This window comes from Grampus griseus (assembly GCF_964374135.1).
Source record: "Grampus griseus genome assembly, chromosome: X".
Lineage (NCBI taxonomy): Eukaryota > Metazoa > Chordata > Mammalia > Artiodactyla > Delphinidae > Grampus > Grampus griseus.
Window position 1 is genome coordinate 60,498,999 of NC_138999.1, and position 11,332 is coordinate 60,510,330.

The 11,332-nt window shown below is 52.5% G+C and overlaps 1 protein-coding gene across 1 annotated transcript; it reads right to left on the reverse strand.

Annotated features, from left to right (window-relative positions):
- Positions 1-5,151: 5,151 nt before the first annotated feature.
- On the reverse strand, positions 5,152-7,154 carry LOC309839401 (uncharacterized protein CXorf49 homolog). Its single transcript, XM_082681169.1, has 5 exons — positions 6,988-7,154; positions 6,382-6,458; positions 6,051-6,096; positions 5,426-5,467; positions 5,152-5,321 (listed from the first exon to the last, which is right to left on the reverse strand). Exons 1-4 carry the CDS (start codon positions 7,106-7,108, stop codon positions 5,427-5,429), a joined length of 285 nt encoding a protein of 94 aa, XP_082537295.1. The 5' UTR covers positions 7,109-7,154; the 3' UTR covers positions 5,152-5,321; position 5,426.
- Between the last annotated feature and the right edge of the window lie 4,178 nt (positions 7,155-11,332).

Below are 11,332 nucleotides of genomic sequence, written 5' to 3' on the forward strand. Positions count from 1 at the left end.
AGGTTCATATTCCTAACAACGTTGGTTTTGCTGCATCCTTTGGTCTTTATGTAAATGGAATCATTTGTGTTGTTTCTGACTTCTCCCGTGTGATACTGTGTAACTGAGATTCATCCCTGTTGTCGCATGTGGCAGGCACTTGTTCATTTTCATTGCTGTACACTGTTCCACCAAATGAATATACAGTAGACTCTCATTATCATGATAGTTATTTGCAGTCTATAAAGTTGCCATGAACACTGAATTAGGCAATCCTGAAACATTGCTCCTAAGGGAAATATAATTTCAAGTTCCTACCATCCGCTGGTCACAACATTTTCATCGACTGATCGCTGCGTAATCATGTTTCATGTGTGTTTCTGTTTAAAGGCACTCTATTTAATACAAATATTATTGATTCATTAACACTGACCTCACAGCCAACAGCATTATAAATCATGCCTGAACAAGGTTTATGTAACACACATATTTTCTTGAGTGCACGTCATAGTCATTTTGCACTCAAGAACACTAGACAGTACTTCAGCACTAAGCTTGGAGGCCATCTTTAATTATGAAATCACCAACAAAGAAGCACAAAAATGCAAACTATGTGGCACCAAATAAATCATGAAAAGGACACTTGCTTGCAGTATGAGACTGAAACCAGAAGGCAGGGCGTCACCTTGTTTGACCTCAGTTGGGAACATATTCCACCAACTCAAATTTTTCACAGCTCTCTCGAACGAGGAGGAAAGCACTCTGGTACTGATTTGTGGTTAAAAATGAATTTTAGCAAATAGGGGAATTTGCAAGTATGGAATCTACAAATAACAAGAATCAACTGTATCTCAACCTATGTATCCATTCTACTGTCAATGGGTAATTTGGGTTGTTTCCATTTGGGCAGATATTATTCATAGCGCTACTATAAACATTCTGGCGCATGTTTCCTGGTGCCCACGTACAAGAGCCTTCCAGGGCAGAGCTTTCCAACTTTTGGACCTGGGACTTTGAGGCCTTCATCTCCAGAGACAGCCAGACAGCAGCCCCTGGACCGCTTGGTTCTGGCCCTGAACAACTTTGTCATCTTACTCCTCTATGCCATACAATCATCATTTTCTGTGTGAGCCATAGAATCAAATGGCTGGGAAGCTGTGTTCCAGTGCTCATACTTAGGACTGAACTTGTCATCTCATAGGGAAAGGAGATTTCCAACATTACTAGATCATGCCAGAGTTTTTACAATGGGGTCATGCTAATTTCTACTCCTATCAACAGCGTTTAACTGTTCCACATCCTCATCAACATTTGATATTAACAAAGTACAAAATTGTTGTCAATCTTGTGATAGTGAAATGGCGTCTCATTGTAGATTTAATCTGCAATTTCTTGATTAGTAATAATATTAGTAATAATATTGAGCAGCTTTTCATATGCTTGGCCTTGGGGATTTTCTTGTCTATGAGGTGTTCATTTAGTGTCTTTTGCCCATTTTCCCCTTGGGTTGTTTGCATATTTATTTGTGGAAGTTCTTTATGTATTCTATACTTTAATTCTTTGATGATTTCATGTTATGTAAATATCTTCTAGTTTTTAGCTTGCCTTCACTCTTTTTATCATACCTTTTAATGAACAAAAGCACTTCTTTTTAATTTTTCACAGCACTTTATTATGAAATGTTCCATACAAGAAGATCACGGGACTTCCCTGGTGGCACAGTGGTTAAGAATCTGTCTGCCAATGTAGGGGACACGGGTTCGATCCCTGGTCCCAGAAGATCCCCTATGCCACGGAGCAACTAAGCCTGTGCGGCACAGCTACTGGAGCCTGTGCTCTAGAGCCTGTGTGCCACAACTGCTGAAGCCTGCGTGCCTAGAGCCCATGCTCCACAACAAGAGAAGCCACTGCAATGAGAAGCCCGCGCACCACAACGAAGAGTAGCCCCTGCTCACCGCAACTAGAGAAAGCCGGCGCGCAGCCACAGAGGCCCAGCGCAGCCAAATAAATAAATAAAATTGTAAAAGAAAGAAGAAGATCACAAGATGATCCGGGAAAGTTGAGGGGGTACTTGCTGATCATGGACCACCTTCGCTCTCACCTGATGACCTTGCTTCCCATTTCATTGAGAGTATACAGGCAATCAGAAACAAACTTCCCTCATTCATAAATAGTTTTCTCTATTTTGGATCATTCCTATCAGCATACAAGTATGTTGTCGTTTCTCCCAATTAAAGAAAACCTTCTTTTGATTCCAATTTCCCTTCAAGCGACACCATTTTTCTCTGCTCACCTTCACATAAAAACTCCTTAAGAGTCAGTGTATACTTGCTGTGTCAAATTCTTCTCTTCTCATTCACTCTTTCTCTCCTTTCCATTTCATAATTCTCTATTGAGGGCTTACCACATGCCAGGTACTGTTCTAACACATGGTGCTACATCACTGAGAAAAACAGATGACGTTCCTTCCCTCAAGAGCTTACATTTCTGTCATAGGCCTATTGGCAATATTTTCTCAATCTTCAACTATGTCCATTCCTTTGTTGTTGGAAATCACTTTCCTGGACCCAGTTTCAATCTTTATTGGTTGCCTAGTGTCGCTCCTAGAACACTCCTTTACCAAACCCCTAAGTGGGATCTTCTGCTTCCTAGAACTAATGTCTTCATTGTTCTTGGTTTACCACAGTGTTTTGATGGGACTCATTCTCCAGGTACCATGGGTGATAATTTCTTTTAAGACTTTGCATGAACAAATATTACCTTTAATATTACCTTTAATTTCATGCTTATTTGATAGCTGATATATAATTTCAGGCTGAAAAGTTTTCTGACTTTCAATGTCACTTTTGAGAATGCTGGTACTATTTTGCATGCCATTATGATTCCCAAGCCTTTATGTATGACACATTTAATTTTTTTAGTTACATATATTTTGATTTATTACATAGTAAAATTAACTTTTTTGTTTTCAGTACCATGAGTTTTAACACATGGACAGATTTGTGTAACTATCACCACAATCAGGATACAAAACAGTTCCATCAGCCCCAAAATCTCCCTCATTCTGCTGCTTTGTAGTCAAACCATCTCCCCCATCCCAAACCTCTGATAACTGGTGATCTGTTTCCCATCCCTATAGTTTTACCTTTTCCAAATATTATACAAACACAATCACACAGTATGTAACATTTTGAGACTGGCTTCTTTCATTTAGCATAATGCATTTGCGATTCATCCAAGTTGTTGCATGTATCAAGAGTTCCTTCCTTTGTATTGTTAAAAAATGTTTCATTTATAGATGTATGGTTTTATTCGTTCATCTGTTGAATAACATCTTGATTGCTTTCAGTTTGGGGTGACTATGAATAAGGTTTCTATGAACATTCTGTTAACATTCTATTAACATCCATAGTGTGCACTGGGAAGCGAGTTCCTGTGATGGCTGTCTCCAGCCTGTAGTTAGCTTCACTCTCTCCAGAGTGTCTGCAGGGACACATGACCTGGAATGACTGTCTCTACTGGTCAGAGGCAGGTCCAAGGTCTAAGCTAGCTCTGTTTCCTCGAAGTGCACACACACTCATTGGTAATGGCCTCAGCTCAGTGGGGAGCAGTGCCGGAGCAAGAGGGGCTAGAACATAAGCCTGGTACAGGCTGGGTGGGGCACTGGGTACATTCTAGGAATCCAGCCAGAGGCCTGGGCAGCAATCAAGCCCATCTTCTCCAGGGTGGGATTTGAGGGGAAGGATTAAGTCCCACGAACGTTCTTTTCTGACCCTGAGGTCTGTGACTGTCCCATCCCACCTGTGGTCTGTCCACCTGAGCTCATGCCATGGACTCTGGAAGGGAGTCAGGGTGAGAATATGGGGGAAGGGTGGACCCAAGTGCTCCCCATTGTCCAGGTGCAGTCACTCCTTACTTCCCATCCTCACTGCGCCCATCCTGCCCCTGTCCCGGGTAGCTCATGTTGGGTGGCCTCATATATGGGTCCCCTGATTCTAAGATGAGCTACTCTGAGGAGCCACCCTTCCCAATCTCATTCCATCCACACCCACAGTAGTTGTCAGACATCATAGGATCACAGAGTAGGATCGAGAGCCACCTCCAGCGAATCCAACATTTCGAGCATCCCGACACCCTGTCGTGGGGGTTGGTGACTTCTGCATCATCCCCCTCCTATGTTTTGGGAATTTAACGACAACCTTTGAACAAAACAGATCCGAACCTTGCTTTTGCTCATTCAATGCCTTACAGAACCTGGACCAGCCTCTACTCCCTTTACTCCCTGAATCACATCTTTCTCCCTCAAGGGAGATTACCCCTGATTACATTTATTCACACACAGGGACATACCGTCACCAACCTTGAATGGCCAATCTACCATCATACCCCCTTTTGTGTAGTAAAACACCGGTCTTTCGGGAAGGGTGTCAGGCAGAACCACCCTTGCCTCACTCAAACACAAATCTGTCCCTCTGAGTCTCAGGCTGGTACAGCCCTGGGTCCTGGCTGAGGGAAGGAAGTGCTCCCCAACCTCGAGTGAGGGGGAAATCGAACATGGAGTTCAGACTCAATCTCGTGTGTCCTAAAGAGGCAGTCTGGGAGATTGAGCTGGGACACGGAAATATCATTTCCAGGAAAATCTGTGTCACGGGGCTGGTGGAAGAGTATTTGACGGGGACCATGCAACAACACAGACCTACTAACCACACTCGCCATAGAACCTGACGGGCCAATTTCCACTCAAGGGTGTACAGACGACCCGGCTGGAGGAGGGTGGTCAGCTGGCTAGGGCAGGGAGGATGTGAATGCTTCCAGATTGGAGCTCTGGAAGGGGGTCATGAGTTCCTGCTGATGGGAAGGGTGAATGGCAGAGATGAATGGGAACCGCCAGACCCCAGAGGAGGAGGGGGGTTTGGAGAGAGCTAGAAGAGGGCCTTCGGGGGAAAGGGAGGACGTGCCAATGTGGCCAGGCAGAGCACACACAGGACCCAGACCTGGGACACTCCGCTGGCTTGACTGCAGGGATGGTAACAGAGGCTGGCCCAGAGTCCCCACCACAGGATGCCACAGATACCGTTCTGGAAAAGGCTCTGACGTGGAGCAGCGCCCCGGCCCGGCCCCCTACCCCGACCCCGACCCCTACCCCTCCAGAGAGAAGGCAGAACACAGAATATGAGAGGTACTTTAATTGGAAACTGCTGTGAAACTGGGGCGGGGCGGGGGCAAAACAAGGGGGAGAGGAAGCCCTAGCTGAGGCAGAACAGGAGGGAACGAGCTTGGCCACAGCTCCAGGGCCCCAAAGGTACCAGCTGCTCCTCTTGCAGGAAGACGCTGGGCTCAACCTGTGAAACAGCAGAGTCAGGGAAGAGCCTGAAGCCAGGGCCAGCCCCCAGCCCTGCTCAACAGCCAGGACTGTGGGAAGGGGTACGGTGTGTGTAACACTCACTTCAAAGGGTCTGCAACTTGTCAGCCAGGTACTGCATGGCGGCTGCAACAGGGACAGGCATTAGCAGGCGCTCCAGACAGAGGGATACAGAAGCCCGTCCCCCTATCCCCGTGAGGAACCGCCTAGCCCTGATACCTGAAACCCCTCCAGACCCGATGCAAAGAGCTCTGGGCCTGATCACTCCCCACCACCCAAATTGAATGTGGAACCGGTTCCTAAAGGGAAACAAAATGTGCCAGCAGCTCTCATGCTGTGGGCCGTGCCACAACCACTCAGAACTTGTCACACACACAAACAAACAATCCAACAAGAACCTTAGAAGCCACACCAAGCAGCAGTTCAAGGGAAAAATCAACGAGGCATCTCTAAAAGTCCTATCAGAAGGACATTCCCTAGGACTGGTCTGGTTGTCAAAGTGTGCATGCAGTCCAGACAGTACTTTGCTATTTGTACACACGCCCAGTTGTACATGCACAGCCACCTCCAGGGCCAGGCCTGAGAGGTTCTCCTCCCCACAGGGATGATCGTCCCTGCCAGGCCCACCGCACCTGCAGCCCACCCCCACCCCAGGTGCCCACCCGGGTTCTTCACTAAGACACCGCTCTCCGGCCCTGGTTCCTCATACCAAGTTGCTCCTTAAGTTCGTCTACTTCTCTCTTTAGCTCGAGACACTAGGCCAGCAGACAGAGGAGGAAGAGAAATGATTAGTATACTCTGGCCTCCTCTCTCCTCCACCTTCTCCTCTCCCCTCCACCTTCTCCTCTCCCCCGGGCCCTCCACCCAAAAGCCGGGTGGTTAGCCTGGCAAGGGCTCCTCAGTGGAAAGGAGGTGGGCTCCCTCCGTGGGGTACGTGATGGGGGCAGGGGAGGGGGAGCCCACACATGTCAGCTGAACTTGGACCCAGATCCCACCCTCGAGTTTGGGCCTGCATTTCCAGGATGCAGTGGAAGCATTACCCAAGGACAGCAGGGCGTTCCCAGTGGCTGCTGCTGCGTTTCCGGTCTTGGGGGATGGTCAAGTGGCCCCCGGTCACCTGAGAGGGAAAGGACACACAATCCAGCTTCCCAGGCTCCCAGTGAGGTGGAAAGGGCCAAGCGGGCTCTAAAGTGAGGTGAGGCAGCACCACCCTCTGCTGGCAACCAGCCGCCCCTGCTCCGCCCAGCAGCCGGAACCTTGTCTCTGGGCCTGCTTCCCCTGTTCCCCGGGGACAGCCATTTCGCCACTGTGGTCCCCAAACAATGTGGCTCTGGATTCGACCCTCCCAGAGCTGCAGCCACAGCCAGCACGTGGGAGAGCAATGTGGCCGAACAGGACTTAACAGAAAAGGCTGTTCCCCTGCAAGTCTACACCCGGAGCAGCTGTTTGGGGCACTGCCACCGATCACCCCGGCCGCACAAACCCCACACAGAGGATGATGTGGCTCAAGGCCAGCCCTGCCAGCACCCCGTCTTCTGTGGGAGAAGCTGCCTGGGAGCAAGGCTGTGCCCCCGGCAGAGACAGAGGCAGAGGTTTCTGTCCTCAACCCCTCTTCCCTCCCCTCATATCAAACCCACGACACTCACCTGAGGGGGCAGGCCCCCTGGGCATGACTTCTCCCTGGTTCAGGGCCAAGGGTTCTGAGTTTCCTGGATCTTGGGGGCCTCTGGTGTTGACGTCACCACTGCTGGCTTTTCTACGATGCATGCGCAGACAAGATGTCCCTGGCCTGTGAGTGAGCAGCTGAAACAAAAATTTCTCACCGATTTGGACTAAGGAACTGTGTGTGTGTGTGTGTGTGTGTGTGTGTGTGTGAGAGAGAGAGAGAGAGAGAGAGAGAGAGAGAGAGAGAGAGAGAGAGAGAGAGAGAGAGTTGTGTGATTCGGGCCAGGGTGAGGCAGGGAATTGGGAAGGGAATTGAAAGGCTGATCTCATTAGCACTTTCTCCCTCAGTCAGCCCCAGGCCAGCAGGCAGAGCTGATCTAGGCACAACAGTGGGACACTGAGAAAGCCCAGGCCCCCTGCAAGAAAGGTCTGGGGAACAGCTAGGAAGGAGGATTCAGGAAGCTGGTGAGTCTAAATACTGAGGCTTTCCTGGGAAGATTTTAAGGGATCCCCCGACCCAATTCAGCTACCAGCCCTCCCTTCCATCCCAGCCCAAGTCTCTCAGAGGAGGCTGGAAAGAGGCCAAGGGTGGAGAACCGGGCCCAGGACACCCGAAGTGCTACCTTAATGTTTGTCCCTAGGAAAAGGAGCCCGATCTGGCATCGTAATGACCCAGTGACCGAGGGGCACCCAATGCTGACCTCTGAGGGGTGGACAGAGGCAGCGTGGATGAAGACGTGTGCCCTGGGTGCTGTGGGGGGGGGGGAAGAGTGGGGAGAGAGGAGGAGCATGGCCTACTCACTTGGCCCTTTGGGGCTGGGTCTCTATTTGGGTCCTTATCTTCTCCCGCCACCGCCTCAGACTCCCTTGCCCACCTGACCACGGATTTCTTCCCAGCGCCACTGTGCTTGGACTGTTTGGTTCCCGAAAGGACCAAGGTATAACTCTTGGGTCTCCCAGGCAGCGGAATACCAGAGATTGGGGGGAAGGTGGCCGGTTCCACGGGAGTTGCCGAGATTCGCTGCCCCCGGGAACGGAAGGTTCCCCCCAGGGCAAGTTTGGATGCTTCCCCGACGGATTTCTTCTCCTGGGCTCCGTTCTTCCTAGGAGTGACCTGCGGCAGGCCACCTGGAGCAGCAGCAGAAACAGAAGCAGCAGCAGCAGCAGCAGCAGCAGCTCCCGGGTAGCTGGGTTTGCTGCCCCCCTTGCCCCACAGCACGCTCTGCATTTTCTTAGGGGAAGAGATGCCCTGCTTTCCCACGCCCTGCCTTTCCACAACCGAAGAGAGTCCTCGCGGAGCCGAGGACAGGGAAGAGCCTGTCACGTGACGGTAATTCTCCCTGACTTGGAACTTCGAGTGTCTGGGAGTGTCCCCGGGATCCTCGGGTCTGCTGGGCTTGGCCTGGCCTCCTCCTCTGCGGTAAGTGCTCACCGTCATCAGCTGTGTCTCACTGAATTCATCTGAGGACTCGGAGTCGGACAGTAGCCAGGCCAGGCCTTCCGCGGAGCGCCGCTGGCGATCCGCAGCCACGTTCAACCTACGCTTAGTGCCTCTCTTAGGGTTCCCCAAGGCCCGGCCGGCTTCAGGCCCACCGAGGTGGAGAGGGCTGGCTGGAGCCGTCGGCGCCTTCCCACAGCTCTGGCCGGGCGCTCCTCGACCGCCGGGACCCGCCTCGAGGCGCAGTGTCGACCCAGTGGCCTCTTTGAAGGCAGTGGACCTCTCCGGGGACGGGTACCTGCGGACGCCCAGCACGTCCTGGTCGGTCAGCTGCTGCAGGTTGGCCTCCTTGGCCGCCTCAGACTCCTCGATCAGGTCCAGGAGGTCCCTCGTGTGCTCATGTGGGGAGCCAGGTCGGCCTTCGCGGCCCCACAGCACCGGCCCTCGCGCTTCCAGCATCTCCCGCTCAGACTGGAAGCCCTCGGGGTCCGGGTATCTGCGGACGCCCAGCACATCCTGGTCGGTCAGCTGCTGCAGGTTGGCCTCCTTGGCCGCCTCAGACTCGTCGATCAGGTCCAGGAGGTCCCTCGTGTGCTCATCTGGGGAGCCAGGTCGGCCTTCGCGGCCCCACAGCACCGGCCCTCGCCCTTCCAGCATCTCCCGCTTCGACTGGAAGCCCTCGGGGTCCGGGAAGCCGCCTCCGCCCTTGCCGCTCCGCGGCTCCCCAGGCTCGGGGCCTGGGTCGGGCCCCGGCGGGACTGCGGGGCCGGCTATGCGAACGCCGGCCCGCTCCCTGACTTTTGGGCGGACACGCCTTCTCAACACATACACCTCATCCGGGGAGCTCATGTCGCGACCCGGGTGGCCCCAGAACCGGGCCGACGGTCGATGGCCTGAGTCGCGGTCGCGGTCACGGCGGGCTAGGCGGGCGGCGCTCAGAAGGGAGCGTCAGCCACCTCACGCGCCGCACGAGCTCGCCTCAAAAGAAAGGACGCGCCACTTTCAGCGCACCTCTCACGCCCGCGCCGCAGCCTCCTCATTGGTCCGGCCCCCGCCAACCAGCGGGCTCCTTGTTCGCCCGCCCCCGTCGAGACCTAACCAATGGGGCCGAGGGCCTCTGGTTTGCTCGCAAGCCCGTGGGCGGTCCGGGCAGTTGGCTGGTGAAGGAGGTGGTGGGAGTGCCTCCCTCTGTCAAGCCTCTGGGCCCGCCTCCTCCTGTCCCACCTCCCCTTTCTGGTTAGAGTCACAGCTCTGAGCCTCCGTTTCCCATGTATACAGGGGGTCGAGGGCGTCGGCGAGTGAGGGCGCGGGGCTCCAGGGGTGGTGAGGATGAAACGTCAAGATGGAGGCGCTGGATGCCTAGCACGCGCCGAAAGCATTTGCCAGCCTCCCTTCCACCGCAAGCCTTAAGACCCAGCAGGAGAATGGGCACAGGAGTCCCGCAGTCAGTGATCAGGGGTCGGCCAGAGAGCAAAGGGATCGTATTTTTGTTCTGTAAGGTCTCTGTCTCAACTGCTCCATCAAATGTGGCTCAGCAGACGTTCCTGGCAGGCGGGTGTGGCGGATAGATTTGGGGTTGGCCTCGCTCCATCAGTCCTTCCCCCTCTCTGAGGCAAATTCAAAGAAGAGGAAATCGCAGTGGCCAGTTACACGCCAAAAGATGCTCCCCACCGCTGATCCTGGAGATGTGAACTAAAACCACGAATCGGGTTTCACACACTAGGTTGACAACCTTCAAAGAGCTTAACCATTCCGAGGGTGGGAGAGGTTAGGAGCAAACCCCTGTGGCGGTGGTGCAAGAGACGCATTTGGGAGGTAATTTGGCAGAATCCATTGAAAGCAACTTAGTGCCGGCACGGACTCTGTGCCTGGCACTCTTCTAAGCGCTGGGCATAAATAATAATGCATCCGCGTGACACGCCTTTAACTATAGTACCAACTATTACTGGCCTCTTCCCGGTGAGGAAACAGGCACTGAGAGGTTCGGCCACTGGCCCAAGGTCATTCGGCTCGTGGGGATCAGCGGCAGGATTGAAACCAATCAAGCTGACTCCAGAGTCCTTGCTTTTAGCCCAAGATCTTTAAAAGGAAGGAAGAAAGAATCTATTTCCTCTATGCTCCTGCAAGTCCGCTGCCTGGTACTTCTTCCGGAGACACGCTGGTACCTGTAGTGTACAAGAACACATGCACAAGGGAGTTGGTGATGGGAAAAACTGGGAACACTCCAAATTCCCGTCAGTAAGGAAATGGATGAATGCAACGTGGCTTAGCATCCAGTAGCATAAAGCGTGGCAGTCCAACGGAATGCATCAGGCCATTCTCACAGCTTTCGAAAGCATCCGCCTGACTTCCAACTGCAAGTTGCAGAACGATGGCTTTGGATTCACATTTGTAAGTTAAATCACTTGCGTGCGTGGGCACACGCACACACACCAGTCAATCCTATGTAATATATGAGAATTCATTTAAGTATATGTACAAGTATGTTTTAAAGTTTTGAAGGACGCACAACCAAGGCCTACCAGTTGTGATGGCGGTGGGTGTGGATAGCCAGGTGTCTCTCAATTTTTCTTGGAACTGTCAGTTCTCAGCTCCCCTGAGCTGAGCAGTACTGATGTCTGGGGAGTGGTGCCTCCCTTGGTTTCTATACGGCCCATGGGTGTTAGAATTTCCCGTGTCTGCCACCCCACTCCTACTCTGACACCGCTCCATTCCTCCCATACCTTCCTTCTGCTCCTTCCCGTTCATACTCCTCTGTCTTCAGTCACCTCTCTCTCCTGCAACCTGCTCTGGCTGACCTCCTGGAGAGTCCTGGGGTGTCTGAACCCCTCTTGCCTGTGGAACTCAAAGGCCCAGTTTTCTGGGTCTGCACCTGAGAAGCTAGCCGT

What these genes read in the sequence shown, in the direction of transcription:
- LOC309839401 (XM_082681169.1), bottom strand. Translation starts at nt 7,108, where the DNA reads ATGCATCGTAGAAAAGCCAGCAGTGGTGACGTCAACACCAGAGGCCCC. An exon ending in CAGGGGGCCTGCCCCCTCAG is followed by an intron (nt 6,459 to 6,987) that starts GTGAGTGTCGTG and finishes TTTCCCTCTCAG; the next exon opens with GTGACCGGGGGCCACTTGAC. An exon ending in CGAACTTAAGGAGCAACTTG is followed by an intron (nt 5,468 to 6,050) that starts GTATGAGGAACC and finishes TCCCTGTTGCAG; the next exon opens with CCGCCATGCAGTACCTGGCT.